The 25,554-nt window shown below is 36.1% G+C and overlaps 1 protein-coding gene and 1 long non-coding RNA gene across 3 annotated transcripts in view; one reads left to right on the forward strand and one right to left on the reverse strand.

Moving 5' to 3' along the window:
* Nucleotides 1-626, reverse strand: part of LOC120765534 (uncharacterized) — a 34,993-nt gene extending 34,367 nt beyond the window's left edge. Inside the window, exon 1 of the long non-coding RNA XR_005704449.2 lies at nt 167-626. This is a non-coding gene — a long non-coding RNA (uncharacterized LOC120765534). The remainder of the gene's footprint in view (nt 1-166) is intronic.
* A 534-nt stretch (nt 627-1,160) lies between these two features.
* The window catches only part of RIC1 (RIC1 homolog, RAB6A GEF complex partner 1), a 46,535-nt gene continuing 22,141 nt past the window's right edge, over nt 1,161-25,554 (forward strand). For both annotated transcript variants that reach the window (XM_040089994.1, XM_040089995.1), the window contains exons 1-3: nt 1,161-1,524; nt 11,139-11,246; nt 15,262-15,338. In XM_040089994.1, coding sequence (XP_039945928.1) covers nt 1,384-1,524; nt 11,139-11,246; nt 15,262-15,338 — 326 coding nt within the window. In that variant the 5' untranslated portion in view covers nt 1,161-1,383. The remainder of the gene's footprint in view (nt 1,525-11,138; nt 11,247-15,261; nt 15,339-25,554) is intronic.

Genomic DNA, 25,554 nt, shown 5'->3' on the forward strand with positions numbered 1-25,554 from the left:
TTGGGCAATGATGGAAATAAGATTAACAAACAGGTCGTGGCTAAAAATGTGTGGAATCCTCAATCATCATTTGGCAGAAATGTTTGTGGTAGCATCTGTCAGGAGCCTGATGCCAAACCCAAGATGCAGCACACCTACTGTGTGAGAAACCATGCCCTGAGCTCACCTTGTCCCCAAAACCAGCTCAGGGGAAATGTTCACACCGGAGACTCACAAAGCTTTCTCACATGGATTTCATCATAGAATGGGCTGGGTCAGAAGGAACTTGAAAGGTCTAGTTCCAAGCCTCCCCATGGGTAGGGGCACCTTCCACTAAGCCAGGTTGCTGAGAGCCCCATTCAACCTGACCTTGAACACTTCCAGACACGGGGCATAACAGCTTCTCGGGGAGGCCTGTGCCAGGGCCTCATCCCACCCACAGCAAAGAACTTCCTCCTCAGATCAACTCTAAACCCACTCTCTTTAAGTTTGAATCTACTTCTCATTGTCCTGCCACCCCTGGCTCTGGTTCTCTGTCTTCCGCTCCGCTTCCCTCCCTTTCCCTTTCGTCTCCGCACCCCACAGACCCCCGCACCACTCAGCCCCGACGACAGGCGCGTCTCTTCTGCCCAGACCACTGACGCGCTGCTGTGTGGCGTCACTTCCGCTCACTCCGGCCCCGCCCCGGCCCCGCCCACCCCGCGCTGCCACCGCCCCTCGGGGCCTTGGACAACGGAGCGAGGGGCGGGGGAGGAGGAAGACGACGAGGAGGAGGAGGAGAAGAAGAAGAAGAAGAAGAAGAAGAAGAAGGAGAAGAAGGAGAAGGAGAAGGAGACGGAGAAGGAGAACCACGAGGAAGAGGAAGAGGAAAAGGAAGAGAAGACGGAGGGGGAGGATCCGGAGGAGGAGCGGAAGAAAGAGGAGGAGGAAGAGCAGCGGAAGCGGAAGGGGGAGGAGATGGCGGCGGGGTCTTCGGGGACGGCGACAACACCGATCCGGAGTGCGGGCCGGCAAAACACCCGCGGGAGGGCGGAGCCGCCGCTGCTGCCGCCGAAGCGCCCCGGCGCTCGCTCGGAGCAGTGACCGCCCGGCCGCGTCCCCCTCGCCGCCGCCTGCCGCAGGCCGCCCGGCCCTTGCCCAGCCCGCCCCCGCCCCCGCCCCCGTCGGCTGCAGCGCTCACTCGTCCCCGCACCAGCGGCGGCAGCCCCACCGCCAGGGAGGCCTCAGCGCCCCCTCCCCAGTGTTGCTGAGCCCAGGGGTCTCGTCCCAGGGGTCCCGTCGGTGTGCCGGTGATTATGCGCGGTCTGCCGCGGACTCTGTATCTCTCTTTCCGCTGATGCCTCCGCTATCACCCCGCCTAGGCTAGAGCAGGCTGAGCGCCAGCTCCTCTGGAAGTCCTCAGTCATGTATTTCCTCAGCGGCTGGCCCAAGAGGCTCTTGTGTCCTCTGGAGTCCCTGGAGCAACCGCTTCACATCCAGACGGATCCCCAGAGAGCTTTCTTCGCAGTTTTGTTCCCATCTCAGCTAAGCATCTGGTACTGCAGAGTGAGTATCCATCGCTTTACAAGCTCTTGGACCCTGTTCTCCCATCTGAAAAGACTTGTCTGCTAATTTTTTTTCTTCTTCCAGAAACTGTTGTAAAATTTGATGCTCGCTTTACAGGATATTCAAATATTTTTGAAACTGAGCAGTTATCCACAATGTTTAGTGATAGCAGAATAGTCTTAAGAAAATATGTAGCATCAATCTGCTTGCGTTTAACACCAGGTTTTCCTAAAAAATGAGACTTCCAAGCAACTTTTTTTTTTTTTTTTGAGACTACATTCTGCTTGTGCCTAACATAAAGAGTATTTGTAGCAGTGTGGTTTCTGTTGCACATATGTCTTTCACCTTTGCATTTTCTGTGTTTTACATGAGGGAGAATGAATATCAGAGATGTGAAACACACTTTTTAAAACACAGAACAAATGCTATCACTACCCAGAATGTTACAATATAGAAGTTTACAAATTTTTCTTTTTATGGAAAGTTTAAAAGTTTTGTGGCTCTAGTCGTGGCTTTTGCATGGAAGGTGCTGGTCTAGCTATATTTATTTTGAAACTGTGTGAATATTTGACATTAAGCATCTTGCTTTTAATTTACATTGTATTAGTAGCAAAAATGCTGTTTGTCAATTTCATTTGATGCAGTCAATGAAAACTGTGATACTGACTTTAAATTTTGATGCTGTAGCCTTTTAAATACTGCTTAGATTAGACCCTAAATCTGTCTATAAATATCTCTAGATCCAGGTGATTTATAGAGTTCATCTCAGATTACCAGGGAAAACCAACAATCCAGTTTTAGAAAGCTGATACTAAAAGATGTCAAATGACAGTCATAGCCTTAAAATCTTGTTTTAAGTTATGTAGAGATTTCAGCATGTTATGTTTTATTGTGCTCAGTAAGGCCGTTCACTAGTTCCTGGCTGGGGGGCTGCTGCTGTTTTCTGAACCTAGACAGGTATCCAGCTAGCACATTATCAGCCTAGTAACTTAACTGTGTGAACATCATCACCTGGCCTCTGTTTTGTTAGGTTTGTGACACACAGTGTGTACACTTTTTAACTTTTGCCAGTTGATGTAGTTGTAGTCTGTCAACACAGCAGAACTGATCTTTTCTGTGGAAAGACATAGAAAACAACAGGTTCACAAAATGCTTCACAAGATGTTGTCTAGAATGTAGTTTACTTTAAGGTTTGTCGTCAAGGTTCATTAGTTTGCACTCTTGGACTTGTTTTGAAATGTTAAACATTGTGTGACTGGCTACAGACAGAGCGCTGAAAGAATTCACTTTGTGCAGAAGAGTTGTCTAAACTCACAGGTCATTAATGCTTTTAAAATAGACTTTGATTCAGTTTGTAATGGGTGCTTTTGAGGAAGGTGCCGACTTTGCTAGGCCTGACTGCTGACGGATCTTAAACTGAAAAATGTCTTACAGTCTCATGGCCTCTGTGGAAAACTGTCTGTTATCAAAAAATCTGGAAGAATAAAGGTTTTCATCAAGGTAATTTTAAACTTCTTGCATTATTTTTATGTATATAGCTGGGGTCCTGTATGTGGTTCGTTGTTTTTTTTCCCCCAGGCTTTTCTTTTTTTCAGTTTCTTGTTTGGTTTTGAACATGAATCTTAAAATCATATGCTTGAACTTTGATAAAATAAAATTACTGCCTTCTAGAAAATGTTTTCATTTATCAAAAGTATAGTCTTTGGAACAAGGATAAATTCTAGTCAGGTTGCACTAACTTGATTTCTTGTTGCAGAAAAGCCTTCAGGCTGGTGTTCTTGTTAAGACTTGTTACTATCTCAGGTATATATCAAAGGTTTCATTTAAGAATGAGGTGATGAGACTGGGAAAGTTCTGTTTTGAAATTTTGAGAAACAGGGCTCTTTGAAATGCTTCCAGGTGTGTGAGTTTACAATTCAGTGTGTGTATTTTTACGATGATATAGTAACGTTTAAAACTCGTTTTCACCTACTGTGCACTAAGAACTAGTGGAACTAAGTAAAGTTGATCCTGAAGTCTGGATTGTTTCCTGGTTTGGAATCAGTGTAGGTATTAAGACTCAAAGCCAGGTAACTGGTGTTGAAAAAAACCCGATGGAATTCTGCTAATGTTTTTGAATCAAAAAGTTCTTGACTATTTTACATGTTAGGAGAGGTTGGATTGTGGACAGAGAAGACCACTCAGGTGAATGATTTTGATCATGCACCAGTGTTGGTGAAAGGTTGTTGAGCACAGCCCTCAGATATGTTTATTTATGAATATAATATATTTATTTATGAATTATATGCATGTGCTACTGTACTAGTATACACATTATCAAGCATACACAACATAGTCTAATATTATTTTGTCTGTTTAGAAGGGACCTGGTCACCTGGTCCAACTGCCTGACCAGTTCTGGGTGACTAGAAGTTAAATCATATTATTAAGAACATTATTTTGCTCTTATACACTGTTAGACTCTGGGCATCAACCACGTCTCTGGGATGCTTACTTCAGAGTTTTAAAAGGAATGGAAAAGAATGAGGTAACACCTAAATGAACACATCTTAAAGTTTTTACTTTATTTTATTCTTTAATGGTACAAAAAATCCTTTCTTGCTCTCCACTGGATTCTATTAAATTCCGTTAAACCCTGCTGTGGAGACCTCCAAGCATTTTCCTTAAATCAGAAGTTTTAGGTCTACGTACCATAGATAATTCCTTGAGAGTCCGTGTAAATATTTTCATTGATAACATTGAAAAGCTTGTCAAACATTTTCATTCAGGTAGTTTTAAGTACTTTGATGCTTGAAATGAGAAGCATCAATGAATGATAAAACCTTTCTGAAATGCTATAATGACATAATTACTGTTTAATGATTGACTTAGGAACTGAAGATGAGGTTTCACAATGCAGCTGTGCTGTCCTGTATGTCATGATCTTTCCTGCTTGCACCTCTATTTTAATGGAGCTTATGGTGGAGTAGTGATGTCTTTTCAGAGGGCTGCTAAGCTTAATGAATAAATAGAAGCCTGTTTATGTAGTTGATGAAAGGATCAAATGGATATCGTAGTTGGCCCTTTGAAAGTGTTACTCCTTTGACAGCTGTGGCTTTAATTTTAAATTGGTTTAGTTATCTCTTGAATTCTAGTAATTCATCCATAGGGCTCTAGGTACTAAGGGACAAGGTAAGGCAGCTAAGGAGGAAGATGTCATAGATGGATGGACTTCCCTGCCTAACTCTTGACAAGTGAGTTGTGTGTAGCAAGAATAGTCTGCTGATGTGGTTGTACATATAAATACAGTGTTTCCTTTCTTTAGTGTTAACAAACTTGTGACAATGACAGGAGTAAGTACTGGCCTTGAATATTTAATGAAAAGTCCTGTAGGTTGTTGGGACTATCTGCTATGACTCAAGTCAGTCAAAACCAGTTTTGTGAGCCCTTTGAAGCTAAGAGCAGCTTGTCGCATCTGCTCATTCAGAGGAGAATTCTTGATTACCTATATGCTTCTCAGCTTATTATTTTTATTTACTCTTGTTTTTTAAACTTTTGGTTTTGTTTCTTTTTTTCTAATGATCTGATATTGAATCAGAACAGGTAAATGAACTAAAGCTTTTGGGAAAGCATGCATGTCAGAATCCTAGATTGTTAAATACTTGATATACATTTTAAGTGCTGAGTAAGTTGATACTCAGACAGCACATATGTCTCTCATATGTGGTCTTCATTCTCTAGCTGCTGCCATATTACAGTTAAAGTCAATGTGTGCTTTAAATCTAAGCACACAATAGGACAAAACAAGGCACTGGGCTTCTGTTGGGGAAGTGATCTCCGTAACCTGGAAATAAAGGTGACACAGTGCATAGAGTTCATAAGATATATGAATAAATTTATTAAAATTATCTGCAGTTGTTTCTGTAGTCTTTTTTTTCCTTACAAGGGCTCAAAAAGAAATGTTTTCACTATACTTTCAAGATTATGTTTTCACCTCAGAACTGTAAGCAGAATAATTTACAGAATTACTGTGCAAGGCTTTTTTCTTAATAGAATTGGATATAACATCTGGAGGCTTTTTATCTAGAGTTTGATTGCAAAAATGGGACAACAGATGTCTTGATATATATAAGTGGTTGTGTTGGCTGTGTATTGTGAACAATATGATACAGATAACATCAGTGCAAGTTAAGGTATTCTGCTTCTTCTGCTGTGTTTTCTTTCTTAGTAGTTTATGCCCTGAAATGCTGATATCTTACTTAGGCTCTTTAGACACTTGTCTGAAAAGGCTATTTCTTATTTATCAGTAACAGTTGTGCTGTTGCTTCTATTAAAAAGATACTTTGTGATTACATAATGAAACAAGTGTTGCATTTATCTAATGAATTCAAAATTGTCAATTGGTTATTCTGTAGGATTTACAGGGTTTCAGTGTCTCCTGTATTATAAAACAGATGACCCCTGAGAGCTGTATCATAATTATGTGCATGAAAGGAAAAGGCATTCTCAGTTATGACTTTTCAGTGTCCAGTTAGTTGCACGTAACAGAAAACCAAAGATGTATAGAATATGCCTTTGCTTTTTAGCAGCGTTTTTGAGCAGTAGGTTAACTGAAAACTTTCACGTAGGAGAGGTGGTGATTGACAATTCTGCACTTTGGTTTTCTGAATTACTTCACAATAGCCATGAAGCACACAATTGGAAGCAGTGTCTGCTTTGTTGGGTGGATACTCTGTTGATTCTAAGCTTTCCAAACATTTTCAAAGTTAAATTAAAGGAGTTATGGTTTTATAATTAACATTGCTTTTAGAAATTCATTTGTTGCCACCTTGTATCTCTGTTGCTGACAAAATGGCCTTTTGTGGCCTATTTATATTATTTTTTCTGTTCCTTATGCACACATGCTAGCTTTTCTCCATATAACCTTTCTGTTTTATTAGTTTGTGATTTTACAAACTGTAAAATTTGTTCTGTTTTCTCCCAGCCTTATCTTTGTCACTTAGATCATAAGCTGATCTGAAAAGCATTTTTTATTTTTGTCTTATGCCTACAGCCTAACGAAGCATTGAAGCATTTGGCACATAAAACTAAACAGAACATTTGTGTTTGTCAGAGAAATTGCTTCTTTATCCTCCATTAGACGGATTTTTGATGTCTAGAATAATACATGGTGAGGGGATGAGAATATTAGGTTTTAACAATTATCCACAGCCATGCAGGTTCTTGGATTGATATTACATTAAGAAACCCAAACCCATACATAAGATCATGTTGCATATGTGCTGTCAGGTCATATGTTTACTTTTCAGACTTAGTCCAGTTTTCTGTTGTATTTGCTAACCTATTTGTAAAATCAGCAGTATGCACAGTTTGTCATTAACTTGTAGTCAAACTAGAGAATCTGGTCTAAGGAGACTATTTTTTTTCATTATTATATATTCTGTCAAGTGATTACACTTCCTTTCAGTTGGGTAATGTATAATTTTCTATGACACTCTGTAAATATCTCAATTAGGGCACTTGCTCATGGGAGGGCTGTTTAAGACTGTTCAAGGCTACATGTCCTCATTAAAGAGGGGGCCTTTGCAGAACAATATTCACATCTTAGTTAAGGGTTTAAATGTCAGCTTGATTTACATTTATATCAAATGTAGCAGAATGCTTGTGTTAAAGTAATTGGTAATTTCCCATATCTAAGATTGTTGAGAGAATTTGCTGCAGGGTTTGTATACCTTAAGAGATATTTTTCATAAAAAACATGTTGTATATGGCTAAGTGTTCTGACATGGGCTATGCTTGGTGAGTGGACAAGTTATGATGTTAGGTCAGGTAGAATTAAGTAAAACACTAACAATTTGGGATTATTTCATCATGGGTTTGGCTGTGATGTTTTGTGTTGCAGTTTTTTCAATTATTTGCATAGGCATTTTGTCCAGATGTTGATACAGAATTCATCTTTTAACAGTGGAAAGTCCAGAGGGATCCTTATTGTTGAACTGACAATGAAACAGCTTTGAGTTTTTAGGTAGTGTGAATTTGGGTGGCTTTGTTACTGGAGCTGTCTTTCTACCTTTCTACTGTTTTACAAGTAGTGCAATTCATTGCTGGTAATATAAACCAGATTTGCTTTCACGTTACAATCTCACATCAGTAAAAAAGAGGCATGTTTAATGCTAGAAAAACGTTGTGAAGTGTAAAAACTTTTGAGTAAGAACTGTGGAGTATGTTCTTGTCAAGAAGTAGCCAAGGTAGCTGACTGATGGAAGGAGATAAAGTGTAGCTCTGAGTGCAAGAAAGTTCTGTTTCTTTTCAGTACTGCTAACTAGTGCACTGAGAGTTTATTTACACTTTAGTAATAGTTATGTGATATTCTTTTTAAGGTTACATTTCTTTTTTTATTCTCACCATTTTTCTTATCCTGTAACCATCCACTGCCACAGTTCTTCTGTAACTGAGTAACAGCTTCTGTATTGCCTGACCTTATATTCCTCCTGCAAGACAAGATGTACCATATCAAAATGCTAGGTTTTCTTTGCAGCAGATTTTAAAATGCTAGATATGCTTCTTATCTATTTTGGGAAGCTTTTTTAAATGTTAAATTGCAATTTGAATTAAGACTTGCTTACTCACTTCTTTCTTCCTTAAAAACTGAAGGAGTTTACTTCTTCCTCTACACAATTTTTTACTTCTTTTTAAGCAACTCTATTTGTTGGGTCCTTTGCTGTGTTTCTGGAATCCAGCTTCTCCTAAAGCTGTGACTCTACCATTAATATTTCAGCAAGTGGGTATTAAGCATTTTAAAGAAGAAGGATAAATATATTGGCTTGAGACAGTGGGCATAATTCATTAATTGAGCTTAACTACATTTCTTTATCATTTTAGTAGTGGCATGCAGAAATGCGAAGAATAAAAACCATGGAATTTTAATGAAGCTTATATGGAGATTTGGGGTTTTTTTAAACAGAAAAAAAAGTAAAGATTAGGGAAAATTCTGATTAATAGAATCTAAACCCCTACTGTTTCTATACACAGTATTAATTCAATTTATATATATATATATATAAAAACCCAACAACAACAACAACAAACCACCAACAAGAGGAGAGTATTTAACTAACTAGCGTCCCCTGCTTTTCTTGGTGTTTTTGTGGTGTTCGTTTTGTTTTGATGTTTGATTTTGGGTTTTTCTGTTAAAGTGTATGTTCAGTGGCTTGCTGTGCTTGGGTCAAGTACCTAGGTTGATACATCAAGTACCTAGGTTGATACATATCCCTATGGCATTATACATTTTCAGTCACTTAGATACGATAAATTACTTCAGATGTAAAATTACCATTTTTCATGCATAAGCAGACCAGGATCTTGAGCTCTCCTTCTATCTTTGGTAGTCCAGACCATTCACACATGTGTGGGAAGCTTAAAAACAGAGGTAAATTTGTGTTTTAAGGTTTTCCTCATGTTTGAATTAATGCTTTTGAGCTGTGGCGTATGTAGGAATGAATAGTATCAGTGTAATTTCTCATTTAACCTCTAGCTAGACAGCCTTTGTGACCTGTTTAATTCAAAGTGTGTCTGCTTTCTGTTAAGAAGCTACTTAAACTACAAAAAGATAACATTAGGAGTGCAAGCAATAATTTTAAACTCCTTAAGTCTTCATTTGGGAGGCGCAAAGCCTAGAAATCAATTTCTATAAATTTTGTACCCAGTGTATATGTAGAATAATCTTACAGCTTCGAAGGTGTAAGCAGCTTTCTTGTGAAACAATGTCACAAGAATTCTAAACTATAAGTACTGTAATTATATTCTGTAAGAGTAGTAACATAGAAAGAGAATTGTGTATTACTGAGTTTCTAATTTTGCCATCTGCTAAATGCTTCAGGCATGGAGGTGCTTTAAGAATGATCTCCAAGTTTGCACTGATGATACAAATTACCAAGACACTACTTTTTTCTCAGTGTATCTAAGGCAGTTAGGGTGGTTCTAAGCCAATCAGTGAAAGGCTGTGTAGTAAATTGAGAACAATCAACAACAATCTGCTAGTAAGAATAATTAGTTATCTATTTAATGTTAGATAATTTGATGCAAAAGAAGCCACACAAATTGAAAAAGATGGTGCACGTAGTTCTTAGGTGTGCTTGTTATACTTCATAAATGTTTATTTTTGATAATTCAGTTCTGTGTGGGTGTGAAATTTAAAGAATAATGCTTTTAGCAGTATACCAAGTCATACTGTGAATTTACCAAGGCTAAGGCTGCCCACATGACACTAATTCAGCTTGTTACTTACATGCATGATGACAACATTTCATTGCTTTGTTTTATATAATTTAAAATTATTATTCATACTTTAAAATTAGGTTTTTTGTAACTCTGCTCTTTTTGAAAGGAAACAAAAGGATGTAATTCCAAATAGGATGGTAGTAGATACCAAATTCTGTAGATGGACACTCACAGGATTTGTGGGTAGAATTAATGTTTTTATATTTGTTGTATTGCTTTTGCTGGTCCATCAAGTAAGTCAAGGACAGTAGTAAACTTCCATCACCTGTGGTGTACTGATGGTTGGGAAGCTTTGCCTAGTGGTATCATGGTTAATTTCAGTAAAATGAGTGATTTCTCTCTACCCTTTTGGTTCCCTTTCAATGTACTTTTTCTGGTACAGTGTTTGATGCTCCAAATCTGAATGAAAACTGAAACTGATAAAGTTGGGACAGCATATGGTATGAAGATGAGGGGTAACTCTGACAAAACAAAAAGTGTGTCCTGCTTCATTTAACTTCCACCTCCCAGTGTTGGAAGATAATGGAAGGGCAAATACCCATCTAAGCTGAAAACCATTACTGATTCAAGAGCAAGACAGTAGAAACAATTGTGCAATATATTTAAGGAGAATGAACATTTTTAAGCACTAGAGAAAGGAAAGGTAACTTTGCATTAGGTTTTTGTGTTGTAGCTCTTGACTGCATTCGTGAAAGCGATAGAAGGCCTTTGTGCCTATGGTAGCTTTATCTGGTCTTCATTACCCCGAAGCTTTTATCCCTTTCCTAGAAGGAAAGGTGCTCATTACTTGCAAAATCTTTCCAGCTAGAGGTGGATTTTCAGCATGTTCTGACAACCTGTTCTAGGAAACAAATTTCCTGATTATCATTCTCTTTAATACAATGGCCCACCCATGTAGCAGAAACTAAGCAAATGGTCTGTACCAAATATTCTGTAGAATATTTTATCCTAATTCATTTGACAGTCCTTGTCTAATAGGAGCCTGTTTGAGCTGGGTTTGTCCACCTTAGGCACCAGTCACCCTTTATCTAAATTGAAACTACTTTTGTATTCTGTAGTATCCTTACCATACAATTAAGTATTTTATTTAAATGTGCTGGATTTGAAAGAGGGAGATTAGGAATGACAATATGGCAGTAGTTCTCCATGGACTTTCTTTAAAAGCATAATTTTCTGATGGATACATATTAATGTAATTACATGTACATTTCTGATACATATTAATTCTTTAACCTACTTCAAACATGTTGTAACTGTTAAGGAGACAGTCGTTCTTTACAGGTATAGCACAACATAAGAAACATCCCATTCCTTCTAGATGTGAAATGTAATTATTTATATTTTTTTTCCTCCAGCCAAGTGTATTAATCGTAAGCTACAAGGAACTGTCAAAAGCAGCTTCTCAGTTTGGACCTTATAAACAAGCAGAATGGCGTCCTGACAGCACAATGATAGCTGTTTCAGTAAGTAGAACTTTTCCTTCTTACTCTGGTTAAACTATTGCAAACACAATTTTGTGTTTGTGTTACCAATTTCTGTGCTTATACAAACTTGCAGATTGTAAATACATTTAGTTGATACTGATGTGAAAATATGTTATTTGTGAAAATATGAAATTTGTGAAAATATGTTATGATGCCCAGGACTTCCTAGACAATAGAAGCTTTCTTTTGTAGTTTTCATTATTTTTTGCCTGTGAAAATGAGTTACAGTTCTTGGTCTTAAAACAATGGTTTGATGTATTGGTGGGGGTTGATACAAAATCTCATTTTAGTAATCTGGTAACAAATAATATGGTAATGTAAAGTTATGTGAATGAAAGAAATAATTGTGGACTTAGGAGACACAATCACATTTAACTTGATAAATAGGGTTTAAAGGTGGGTCTTAAGAGATGAAACTGTAGTCCTATTACTGGCTTTTCGTGGTTAAAATATATTGCAAGTCACTGATAACACAGAAACGAGTGATAAATGATACACGATACATTAACTCTTCTGTTTACAATATTAGAGATGAGATCTTGTCTCACATGGAAATAAAGTCTTGTTTCATGGCTGGTGCTGTGTTCACAACGCTTTGGATTGTTTCAGCAGCAGTATTTGAAGTTTGAGGTGCAAGGTGAACACAAGAAAGGTGGAATACATTTTATAAAAGTTGCAATATGGGGTGGTCCTCTTGGTGTCTTTTGGTCAGGTCTTAACATTAGGACCAGGTCTTAAATTAGATATTGTTGTCTTAGTGGAAAACACCAGATGGTTTGTGGAGTAGTTCATGCCTCTAGCAATATCATGATAATCATAAATCAACTAAGCTTCCTATGGTCCAGTTTTCTTTTGCATAATGCAAGTTAATGGAAGTAAGTAGTTAGTTTAAAATGTTTAAATTGTCTAAAAGTTTCTCATGAAATTAATAAGGTAATGTATTTCTGTTAGTGCCTGATTATATTCTCAGAATTAGTGATAAAGTCAGAAAGATTTCTGTAATTTTTGCTATGAATGAAAAAAATTCTTCAATTTTATATTGCAGCATGTATATCCAAACACATTTTAATTAAACCTTAATGTATTAGTTCAGAGGAAATTTGAATTTCTATATTTAATTACTTTGCATATTATGGGTTTTTTTCCTGAGATGTGATTCATTTGCTCAAGAGACCTTGTGGTTTAGCTGACAGTCAGATAACCTCTAGTTTTTGCCACTTTGGTCACTGCTCTTTAAAGTTTTTCCCCAGCTAAATGTACAGTGTTCTTTTTGGCAAATAATGTCAGAATCTAAATGCCCATAAAGCCTCAGTTTGTAAACTAAAGTTCTGTGAATTGAAATTCATAATAGTCATCGCTTATAAAATAATGACTGTAATAAGATTTCTAATGTTCTTTGTGTTTCTTAGGGTGATATTTCATCCCTGGGTGTATGTATATAAAGTATATAGCCAAGCATGTTTACTATGGCGATTTTAGCATAAGTTGTTTTGCAGTAAACTGTAAAAATATATATATATATATTGTTTAATTTGGAACAGTCCTACTGAAAGACCACATTTACACTTCTGGTTTTGTTATAGTGAGACAGGGCAGAAAGTCGGTTTCTGGAGCTTAATGAAGAAGGTGTTCCTGCAGATATGTGATACTCTCACTCCCAAGGAGAGTTCTGTCCAAGTGAATAGCTTTCTCATTTTTCTTAACTAACAAATTCAAATGAAGGAGCAATAGCAAAGCAAGTTTTTAATGAAAAAAACCAGTAATTTTGAACTGAATTAGCTTCACTTAAATTACTGAAGTCCTGTGCAACAGCTAAAAGTTTTTGTTTGGAAGCTGAGTTAGGTGATGTTTCTCATCTGTTACTACCTGTGCTCATGAGTACTTGATTATAGTAATTTTTCTGTAATAAAACTTTTTTAAGAAGATGAATATAAGGCTTAGTATGTACTTATTGGCCAAGTGGTACATTCCTTTTTTTTTTTTTTTTTTTTAAATAATGATGGAGAGTGTAGTCTGGATTTAATATCCACCAGACCAGCAATATACCATGTTATTTGTTACTGATAGCCCAAATAGTCAGTGTCTTTATGAAAACAAATTAGTTTGCAGTATATGCTTTGAGGTAAGTATTATTTGTACTGCAGGCAGACTTTGGGCCACCATATCAGGCTTTATAAAATACCTCAAGTAGCTTTAAAGGTATGCAGTTAAACACGCTTAAGCAGTTTTCACAGTGTCACCATCCCCTAGAAACCCTGGCTTCTTTTTCTACTAGTATCTCTTGTTGCTAATCTGTTGGCACATTTCCTAGGCAGACCTTATTTTTTCCCCTTATATTTTGTAGTTTCTTCTTTCATATTGCTGCCTTTGTAATTTTTACAGTGTTAGTAGGAAATACTTTTTCTTGTGTAGATTAAACATGGTAGCATACAAGAAACCATGTTGTGAAATCCTTGGCAAGGTTCTCAGTGTTTATACTTCTGACTGTCGAAGATTAGAATGATCAGGAAATGGATGACAATGATGGTTACTTATTTAATAAGTTTCACTCAGACATTTTTAAAGCAATGAAACCTCCATAAATGAATATGATCAATTTTCTGGAAGTCCGTGCTTGAATGCTTCTGCATTTCATTCCCCACTTTATGGGATTTGAGGTTCTATTTAGCAATGAACCTGCAACAATAGCAACTTTGTGCTTTGAATAGTGTTCAGTAAGGCCCTTTGTACTTTAATATCAGTATAAAGATGCTTCACAGTATTGTTTTACTCTTCTTTCCAGGGTAAGATAACTTACAGGTTAAATATTTAATGATGTAATGGAAAGAACCTATAAAGATGTTAGAAATGAACACGTTTCTTTACCACATAATACCTGAACATGATATTACAGCAAAAAGAAAAGCTTCCATTTATTGTCACCCTGTCTCAAGCTCACCATTATGGTTCAGATTTTATTCTTGCTTGTAAAAGATACTCAGTTTGAATGAGAATAATAGTGTTTCTTGGAATTCGAAGCCAAAACACACATTTTCTAAAGCAAAATGTTTGACTGAGGAAAGCCATGGCATCTGTGAAATGATACACTAAACTAACAAGAGCGTTGCCTTATTCAAAGAAACAGAAACCAAATTTGCAAAGAAATGTGAAACCATTCATTTCAGTGCTTTTTGTCTCCAGTGCTGTGGATACATGCCCAGCCAATATTAAAATAACTGGATGGAAACTATTTAACCAAAATGCATTTTCCAATTTGCCTGGAAAATAAATTAATGCTGTAAATAAATAACACTTCTCTGAACATTTAACGTTTTTGGTCATCTGCTTTTCTCATGCTTATGCAAGCAGCTTCTAGACAGCTTCTAGCAGCTTTTAGGTAGCTTCTTCTGGAACATCATGTCACTAAATGATTTGTATTTGTTCCCTGTGTGTCATATTAAGTCATTCTTCCAGAATGATAGAATATGGCTGGGGATTGAATTATTACAGGTGTTGTAGTAGCTAAAGATAAGTGATTTGCGGATTTTTGGAAACTACCTGGATGACCAACACTGAGAGGCAGTGCCTAAACTCTTTGCAATCAGTAGTATGTGTTCAAACACCTGGAGAGTTTACTCAAGTACCTCCCACCTTCTACTTTGTTTTCTGCATTAATTCTTGTAGTTGGTACAAATTATGTGCCCAGGTTCTTAATATCTGAAAAGAGTTGTCAGATTTTATAGATTTGTATAAATTGCAGGAAAAATTCGGATGGACTTGTGCATAAACAGCATTGTTTTTCTGTTTCTTTTGGCCTCCTGCCTAATCTACTCACTTGACTTCAAGGGCGGGTGTGGATTTTACCTGGAATTAATATAAAAGCACAGTATTTTAAATGTCTGAATGAATGTATATTTGAGTTCAGTATATGAGACATACACAGAAATCACATGAAACTGACAGATTTTACTCACGTTGAGACTAGATATGTATCTTATCAGTACTTCTCTTTCAGACTGCGAATGGATACATCTTATTTTTTGAAATCCCATCAGCAAGAGACAAGTATCTTTATGAGCCAATATATCCCAAGTAAGTATTTTAAACTTTGCATCTTCACAGTGTGTTAAAATATGACTAGACAACTCCTAAGCAGTTTTTATGACAAAGGATATTTCCTCACAGAGTATGTTTTAACACTTGAGTATATGAACCATAATTCCTGTGAGTTAGTCAGTGCAGGAGAGAAGTTGTGTTTAATTAGATTGCTGTGATTCTTTAGGTCTATTTTACAAGCTCTCAAAATCCTTAATAACAGGGTTAAAATAGTCTAATTTTATAATTTCAGATGGTCTGTTGCATTCATGATCTGCAACATGATTTAGTAATTCCTTTTGAATAACTCAGTTGAAAAAATCATGTGTCTTAGGAACTGTTAAGGTGCAATTCAAAAATAGATCCTGTCTCCAGGCTTTTTCGATAACTTAGAGACTTTTTGAAACAAATGGGAAATAAAATCCCAATATTTTTGAAAGCAAATGGGTGCTTTTTAGTAAGAATGTACAGGTATTTTTGGTGCAGTCTGTTATGTTGTCTGTTTCGTCTTATTTTCCTTATTGTGAATGACAGAATACAACTTACGCATTTAAAATGTGACTTTATTTTGGGTGTATTTGTGGTTGACTTAGTTGATTTTGGAGTTTGCAAACTTGGGAAATGCCTATGACAGATTAAAACTTTGAGGAGTATATGTATACGTGTCTGTGTGTTTAGATAGGCAGAATCTGTAGCTATGGGTTGGATTGAATTTGTTCATGCAAATAATAATACTCCATTTCTAGTTGGCTAGAAACGTCTTCCTTTTTTTTAATACATCCCTCTATATATCTTCATCATTTTGATAATACCAGTCAGTTGACCTTTTTTTCACATTCCTGTAAAGAGTTAAAGTTGGATCATGGGTGTCTCCACATGGTCATCTCTGAGGAGTATTGGATAACCTAGAATGTCATTTAAGAGGGAGACATTTTGATCTCTTTTTCTTTTCAGTGTAACTGTTAAGCCATGAACATTAAAAGAAAATAAAGGGGGGTTTCAAAAGTATTTAAATTCAACATCTGTCTTCTTTCACAAATATATATGGGAAGAAGTTACTTAGCAGGTAGTAAATGATTTGAAAGTGAATTTTGTTTTCTTGACTATAAAAATTCTTGTGTGTTATGGCTATAATGCATCTTTTGACCTCTGAAATAGTCCTTAAAGCTCTGGAATTTATTGTTGCATTTTACTTTTCTGTTTTCCAGACACTTAAGATTAATGTAGACAAGTTATATTATTTTACATGCCTCTTTGGAGAACTGAATAGCAATTTTCAAACTGACTCTTCACATCTGGCCTACTGTCATCAGGGGAAAAGGCAGACAACCTGTTGCTGTAACTTGTCTAAATAAATTAAGTGGCAGCATATCCTTAGCTGTACATTACATAATGCAGAAAACTAAGCAGTAGTTTATTTTGAGGTCTATTTTTTTTTCTTTCTTTAAAAAAATCTGGGGCGATGTTTTAATTGGCAAAATCTGAAAACTTATGGGAATATGTATAAAACACATGGTAAAACATGAAAAAAAGAAGCTTTGGAAAGTTTACTTAAACTATCACTTGTAGGAGGGCTTGAAAATATCTATTAAGCCATCAGTGACTAACCAGTGTAACTTTTACTTAAAACTTTAGTAATTGATATGAATTGTTGACCTGAAAGTGCATGTTTTAGTTGTTCGTTGTGTGTTGAACAATCAGGGTTTTAAAATACATTTGTGTATCCTCCCAAAAAGGACCAAAATGCAAATTCTCTAGATGAGTAGGACAAGGTGTTTGTCCCTAGTGCTCACAGTTTGTCCATAGTTGCTCACAGTCTCCTAAGACTAATCTGTATGCTTACCTATAAAGAGATGAATGATCTCACTGAATTTACTGGGATTAGTAGTTTGTCTATACTTGGCCCTCAATTTTGGAAACCTAAATAAAATTACTACTGTTCTGTTTATATTAGATCAAAAGAAAGACACAGGCATTTGTGGGTGAGTTGTGCCTCCTGTGATTAATGTCAGATGTTTCTTTAATTTATTAAAATGGAATGAACTTTTTTTGCTGGTGCAGATACAGTGCACTGCCTGTAGGCAGTCTCACTGATTTACATTGTAGAGCAAATACTTGACAGGGGGTTAATCAAACAAAAAACCTCCAATCTAAAATGAATAAGCAGACAAATGAGACCAAAAGCTGGAATTGAAACTTTTATCTTTCTTTTAGCATGTGTTAATTTTTCAAAGGCAGTATTTCATTGAAATGCTTGGATTTCACTTCTGCTGTGCTGAACAATACCAAATTAGTTTTCTTCACTCTGAAGCCATTACAGATCAGTTAACGGCCTTGTATGTGAGTTGCCTCATGCTTGAAAGGGGACATATTACTGTTTTCTCCCCCTGTCACAGTATGTTCTTGGCTCCTTCATCTGTGTTGGCAGCTCTGCTTTAAGTAAAGTCTGGTTGCTGACCTGATGGGGAAACAACCTGCCTATCTCCCTTTTTTGCTCCTCCCTGTCCCCTGCCCTGGATTCTAGTAGGTTAGTTTGCAAGTTGGCGTTTAATAAAAGTCTGACATTAGAAAATGGTGACCTTGAAGTAACACTGAGTAGCTACACTGAGAAGTTGAAACACATGAATTGATACTTGTATAAATCTTATAGTTCATGGTGAAGCATTTTTTAGGAACATTTTATCTTTGAAGGTATTTTAACGGTCATAGAGATATTGATTAGGATTCTTCCAGCTCTGTCTTGTGTGGGTATTTACCTATGCTAGGTGAAGTGAGAGAGAGGGTGATGACTTTTGCAAAAAGTATTAGGGTATCCTTGCATTAACATTCTTAATGTTTATTAACTGCCCATATCTACTAACTTTTTGTAAGCAGAATGAAGTCTGTTCTTTAGTAGAGTTTCTTTAAATAATAGTGGCCAGTTCTGGCAGAAATGCAAAATTTCAATGTCATGACTACAATGAGAAAGGGAAACCCTCTTAATACAACTTCTTGAACAGAATTCTTAAGCTGTGCATGTCAGTATAACAAGGTGGTCATGCACTGGGAATACACATGAGGATAACATCCTCAGCTGCCCCAAAATACAAGTCTGGTGCAAAATTTCCTAGTTTAGTCAATATCCTGAAGTTGGAATTGCATCTAGGTTTGTTAACATGCAGGTGAAATATATTGAGAATTATTGTGTTTCGATTCTCTTGTCAGCTTAGCTCTTGTTTAAACAAAATGTACATGTTTTACCATAAATGAAAGAAAAAGTGAGTAGTAATAAAAGCAGATAATTAGGTATATGATAAATAATTTCTTGACTTCAGTAGTTTTTTGCAGTCTTCAAGAATGGGGCCCTGGTAACTGAAGTAAAGTAACTTCCTGTGGTATTGGTGCTTTCTAAATAGCTGCTTTAAAATTTGCTTGATAGTGGTTTAGATTTGATTTGAAGAAAAGGATCAAATGAGTTGCTGAAAGTCAAACTCATTCATCATTTGTCTGTATGAGACAGGGATGTTTGTGGAGAAAATGTCCTTCCAATTTATATTTACTTTCATACAGAGTTGTTATGGTATGTAGCTATTGAGCGAGATGGTCCAAAAGAGCTTGCCTGTGTTTGTTGTTAGTTAACAGAACTATTGTAGCATACAGCTATTGTGTAAATTGTAATTGCACTTCTGAAAGTTTTTTATTGGTCCAATTTAAACAAAATGCTTCAAGGTGGAAAGCAAAACAAAACTGTATTAGAAGTGACAGAAACACTTGAGCTGTTTATAACTCAATATGCATTGTAGTATATTTAATCACAGCATGATTTCTTTTCAGGGCCAAGTCTCTTTTTTTCTCAGTCTAGTCAGCACATGTTTAGTAAAAGAGCTAAATGTGAATTGATGTTAAGATGCCATCCTGTCGGAATGCAGGAGTCTTCACTTTTCCTTATCTTTCAGTGTTCTGAAATATAGAGATTTTGAAAAGTAAGGTTGAGTGAACTTCTGCTGCACCCTTCTATTGTTTGTTTCAAATCAGACAGAATTAGAGCCTCAGAAAATTGATTTCCTGTTTAAAAATGCATATTTGGCATAATTTCCTCCTTTTCATATCAACCAATTGTGATGGTCATTATATTCTGAAATTCGGTGTTTTAATGGAAGTATGAAATCCAAAATTAACATTTGTGGCTGGAGCCCACAAAACTGCTGAAGTTTGTTGTATTTCTAACTGAGGATGTAGGTCATATGAAATTTAGAATATGTTAAATGCTTCAAGAAGGTTTAGTGGGAAATTCTTCTTAAACACTATTTTATACCTTTAGAGATTTAATCTATATAAAATCTACGCATGTAGGTATAGTAAGAGTTAGTCAACTAACCTGTTCAGTATTATGCATATTATATGTAAAAACCTGTTACTAGATTTATATGATAAAAAAGTGCTCATGCCATAAGTGCAGCATATGAATATTTATATATATATAAAAGGAAACTTCCCCTTTTTTTTTTTTTTTTTGCTGGAATCCATTGGTAGTTTTTTGTCAAATTGTGGTATTTTAAGAATGTAATTTTTCTGTCAAAGAAAATGTTTCTGGCACTGTGGATATTTGGCTAGGAATTGCCAGTCTGTTCTTGGAGTGAACTGTCATTCATGCTTAATGAAAACTTACAGGATCCTGCTTAATTTGTGAGACTAAAACATGAGGAAAAAAGCAGTAATTGTGTGGTGTTTAGTTTTTTAAATTTGAGCCGGAGTAGTCTGCAGTTTCATTCCAGCTCTTGGATGCTTTGCTCCAGTTCAGAGCAGATTTGAAGAGAATCGGTATTGGCCATTAGCCCACATTCTGTGATATTTTCCTACAGTGAGCACAAGTACAAAGTCTTGCTTTGATTAGTTCAGTCTGGTTTTACCACCCAATTACTGAAGTAACTACAAGACAAAACATGAAAAATACTGTATGTAAAGTAAGATTGTAGCATGTTAAAATAAAATTTATCTCTGCCTGTGATTGCTTAAGGAAAGTGACAGTGCATATTTGCAGCTTTATAAGCTGTGGCAAGGTGCTGTGGTAACTTTTTGAGGAGTTTCCAAATGGATTTGTACAACTCTTCTTATGTTTGAGAGTGAATAGATGAGTAACACCATAATTGTAGAGACTTCTCTGTACTGAAGTGATCATTGTTTCTGTATAGAGATTTACCAAGGAGAGTAACTGAAGTTTTTTTGCTTGAATAGCACATGTGACATAGTGATGAAGATACTTTTGCCTCTCTCTCTCTCTCTCTCTCTCTCAAAAAAAAAAAAAAAAACACACCCAAAAAACCCACCAAAATCAAAAAACTTTAAATAGCTAATTAACGAAATGGTAATTGCAGAGTCCATTTGTGTCAGGTTTCTTCATATCCTCAAGTGGAGCCTGCATTTGGGGAGTGACACAAATGTTGTGTAAATTTAGAATGAGACCTCAATGGTATAGATTATTAAGTCTCTGAAAGTGCCTTGAAAATAAAAGTTATCTAGCCAGTATGAATATGTGAGGAAACTGGTTCTTATGCTGGTTTACAATACTGTATTGCTGCTTATAAACCTGGTTACTCTATTCATGTCTTACTTTTTCTGGCATTTTTAAAAGCTATCTTCTTTTCCATAGCATGAGGTTATAGATGCCATAAATTACCTCATCAGTGGACTTTTTTTTCCTGATTCAGCACACTGAAGATTAGTACGTACAAAGGTTTTGAACTTCAGACTCTAAGGGTAATGAATGAGGTGTATGGTTAATTAACTTACTAGGTAATTTTTGGTCAGAATTAACGTTCTGCTGAACTTTACCATTGTGGTTTTCCCTGTAAGATTTTGGCTTTGTTTGGAAAATGTATTTTTAAAACTAGGTTAGCTGAAGAACTTTTATTAATTGTTAGGGCACTTGCAAACTCTTGATGTGGTTCAAGTGATTTTAACCTCTTAATTGAAGGGCAATTAAGTTGGATGTTAGGAAAATTTTTTTTACTGACAGACAAAATACTGGAATGGTTTGCCTGGGAAGGTGGTGGAGTCACCATCCCTGGATGTGTTTAAAAAAAGACTGGATGTGGCACTTGATGCCATGGTCTAGTTGAGGTGTTACAGCATGGGTTGGGCTCACTGATCTTAAAGGTCTCTTCCAACCTAGTGATTCTGTGATTCTGTAACTGTTGTCAAGAAATCTTTGCAACTGAAATAATAATTGGGTTAACCACCTAGGGTTTTTATTTGAACAGCTGATTAATATGCTAGCTAGCTGTTTCTTTTCTCATTGCAGAAATCTGGCACTACCTAATTGTGTAGTAAAGGCTGTACTAAGAATTACTTTTCTAAGCACTTATTCCTTATAGTTGTTACCATATACTCACTGTAATTTTGTTGGGGCAGCTATTGCCAATCTGTATGGATACAGCTCTATATCCGTATTTAATCCTCAGCTGGTAGTTGCCTTCAGTGTGTGGTGGAGAGATGCAGGTTTAAGGGTGAGAAGATGCTTGTTGCATGAAAATCACAGCTCACAGGTGATGATGCAGGCTCATTGTATCAGGCATAAAAAATGAAGTCCTCAGCTTTTCAGTGTGAACATTAACTGAAAGTGTTCGTCTGAACCATTGTGAAATGGTTAGTAAACATTGTGTAATTGTGCTAAATGCAACAATAATGGCTGTTGTCAGTTTTTTTGCCTTCTTGCCTTCAAGAAGAACAGCTTGGGGTTCTTGGTCAAGTAAATTATTTTAGAATCACTGTACATTATATTTATATAATTGCTTATAAATATTGCCATTAATAGCTGAAACATCATGATTTTTAATCTTCTTCTTGTCTCTTCCCTCCTACTCCAAGTACTATTGAAGAAGCCATTTCATCAAGAACAACTAAGAATCTCATAACCCAAAAGTAGTATCAAAATATTTTACCTTGTTTGTTTCAAGTAGTTGTTCTGGAAATAATTTTAATTGTCTGAAGTCTTTCCTATGTTTTTCAATGAAATGTCTCCATTAGTTCTCATTACTTGTATGATTTAGCTAGTGAGAATGAATGCTACGGACTTGTTTGTTGTTTGTCCTTTAAGTAATACATTGTTTGCCATTAGCCACAGTATTTTTTTTTTAAGTACGATATTTTTTGGCTCTGAGAGCATTTCTGAATTTTTCTGAACTATTATCCAACAATAACTGCCAACTATATTACTATGATTATCCCAGACTGTACAGTGGAAACTTAAATATGAATTTAATGCTAATTTTGTCTCTGAAGTAGAATTCTCCATTAGTAAGCAGAAAACAGTGGAAATTATTTTTTAATACTTAAAGCAGGCTTAAAAATAATATGTGTTATATACCTTAATTGCAATTACAAAGAAATCCTTAAGTACTTGCTTTCAGATTCTGCTATAATGAACTTCTAAGTATTTCTTAGATGCTTTCAGTAGCATTGACAAATGTGTTTATGTTATTTCTGAGTGAATTTTGTCCATGTATCATGTTGTATGACTTAAATGCTGTGCAATTAATGGAGGCCATAAATGCAGTACTGTGCTTCTAGAAAAGTTACCAGGCTGGTGTCCTGGTTCCTCCCCGAACTTCCTACCGTTTCAGATAACAAACATCAAGGAAATTCTTCCTACCAGTTGAGGAGTCTTATCTGATTCTGCTTTTGCATGGTGCTGCCTCTTGAATTTAGGATGCTTTTAAGTTTGGTGTGGTGGGGCTTTTAAAAACAGTATCCCTAATCTTTGCATGTTTGAGGTTTTCTTGGGTTGCAGATTTTCCTGTTTTGAGTTTTAAAGAGATTTATTCACTGACTTACTTATATTAATAGATGCCATGCAAATACCAATGATTATATTTGATTTGATATGCAGCTGGTCAGTCACTGGAATGTGTTCCTCTCAATTCCTGTGCAGAAGTGAGTTACCCAAAGTTTGGCTGCAAGCATAGCAGATGCTGATGTGGCAACCCAGACCAAACATTCTTTCCTGCTTCAGTCATCTGTGTGCATTCTTTGTTTAAAGGTCAAAGGAACTCAGCCAGTAAGGCTGACTCATGCAGATGTGGACTATATGAACACAGTGTACGTTCAGTAGCACCTCCTTTGCACCCATACTTGGGGTTTCTTTTTGAATTGATGAATTAGACATAATCACAGGCAATGAATTGAAATAGTGGCATATTTGGAGTTTCAGTCAGGGTGGTGTGCCTCAACTCTGTGTGAATCAGCCTCTTGCAAGTTGGATGCAAGAACCCTTTTTGGGACAGAAATGATAGTGCCCCAGTGGGAAAGATGAGATGCCACAGAGGGTGACCAATTTGCTAAAACTAGCTTGTGAAACTGAAAATATTAAAATATCCTTGCAAGCTATTTTTTATCAAAGGTATTGAAGGAAAAAAAGCCAGCCTACATTGAGACTTGAAATTTTTCTTCCTGCAAAAGACATCTTTTAAACCATGTTGTTACCATTTTGGCTTTGTAGTTTGTAGTGTGCAGAAATGCTGAGTTTACACTTGGTTATATACTTTGGTCAATTAACACAGACATGTTGTCTTATACCTACCTAACCGTAACATTTCTGCATTACTCAACCCTTTCATCTCAGTTTAAGTCATTTGCTTGCACGATTTGGTTGTACCACTGATTGTTGGAAAACCAGACTAATTTCATCTAGTTTGGGAGTATACTGTCTGGAACTGTGTGTCCATATGGCTTGAAAAGCGTATCTCCAAACACCTGGGATTTTGTAAGATTTAAAAAACATTTAAAAAACAATTCCACCATGCTAGTATTATTAAAAAAAAGAAATTACTGTTTTTTTTCAAGGCTCCTGTCAGTCCATGATAGCTAGCTTACATGAAGGGCTAGATCTTTCCTAAGGCAGCTGCCTTTTGCAATTAATTTTTGTTCAGAATGCAAACCAAACATTGTAATAATTTAAATATATACAAGTTACCGTCTTTTGGTGGTAGATTAACTAATCTTAAAATACTTTTTCTCATTTTTTGCTGTAATTTTTCACAGTCATCATAGTTTCATTCTGAAAAAATGATACCACTTCCATCTCCTAATTCTAGATTGTCAAAGGTTGCCTTGGTCTTAGCTTAGCTGGTGTATATCTTTGTCCTTGCTACATATGGAAAAGTATAGTGTCCATCAAAGAATAGCAGATAGTAAGTTTGCATTGCTATAAAATGGTGGTGAATTAAGAACTTGACATCTACTAAGACAAGACATGAAGGAGATTGATGTATCCTTCTGCTGTCAAACTTACCTAAAGCTGCATCTGCTTTGGTTTCTGCTGTGTCTTAAGCAGTTATATTTGCTACCCTGATGTAAATTAAAATAAGTGTTTTGTCACTTAAAAGACAGGTAAATTACATGAATTTGTGTATATATGTATTGTTTCTGACTATTGAAGTTACTATGAATTCTAACTTGTCTGCAGTACCTGTTTCATCCATAGTTTGCTTTGCTTACTAGCATAATGCTCATTAGATAGATGAGCTGGATGGCATGTTACAATACTTATGACTGTAGGCCAGTTTTCATTTACAAAAAAAAGTTAAGCACATGGTACATCTGATAACCCAGATAAATAAAGAATACTTCAATGATTCTGTATTGTAATTTGTAATGATGTTGTAACATAATGAATGGAATGTGAAATTTAAAATGAGGAAGATAAAAATAAGAAGCCTTCTACATCTAGAAGCTGATTGTGTAATGTTCTGTTTAAAGGGAAGGAATCGGTGTTCAGTCATCTCTTCTTAGTAGGTCTTAGGTTAAAAAATAGTTAATTTGCTGCAGGGAGAAATATTCCTATGAAATACTGTGATAGTTGTCTATTTGTGTTATGCATGCTGAATTTATATTATAAATACTGATCTGGCAAAAGGAATGGAAGAAATATAAACATTTTATGGTTTGTAATATATGTAAATACCTGCATCCTGAAAAAGAATGGAGATATTTAAGAATTCAACATATTTAATTACTGTTAACAGTTGAGTACCAATTTATTAAATCAGGTTTTTCACAGATATATATCACTTATTTTAGGAGTATTAGGGCAGGCCACACAGCTATTGTAATGTTCATTCTCTGTTCATTGTCTTATTTTGACCAACATACTCTATGGACATAGAGGATGATATGATAGACTAAACTATCATAGTTTAGCACCAAATTGCGTCCTAGATATTCAGTGCTGCTTGTG

This window comes from Hirundo rustica, chromosome Z (genome assembly GCF_015227805.2).
Source record: "Hirundo rustica isolate bHirRus1 chromosome Z, bHirRus1.pri.v3, whole genome shotgun sequence".
NCBI classification, from domain to species: Eukaryota; Metazoa; Chordata; class Aves; order Passeriformes; family Hirundinidae; genus Hirundo; species Hirundo rustica.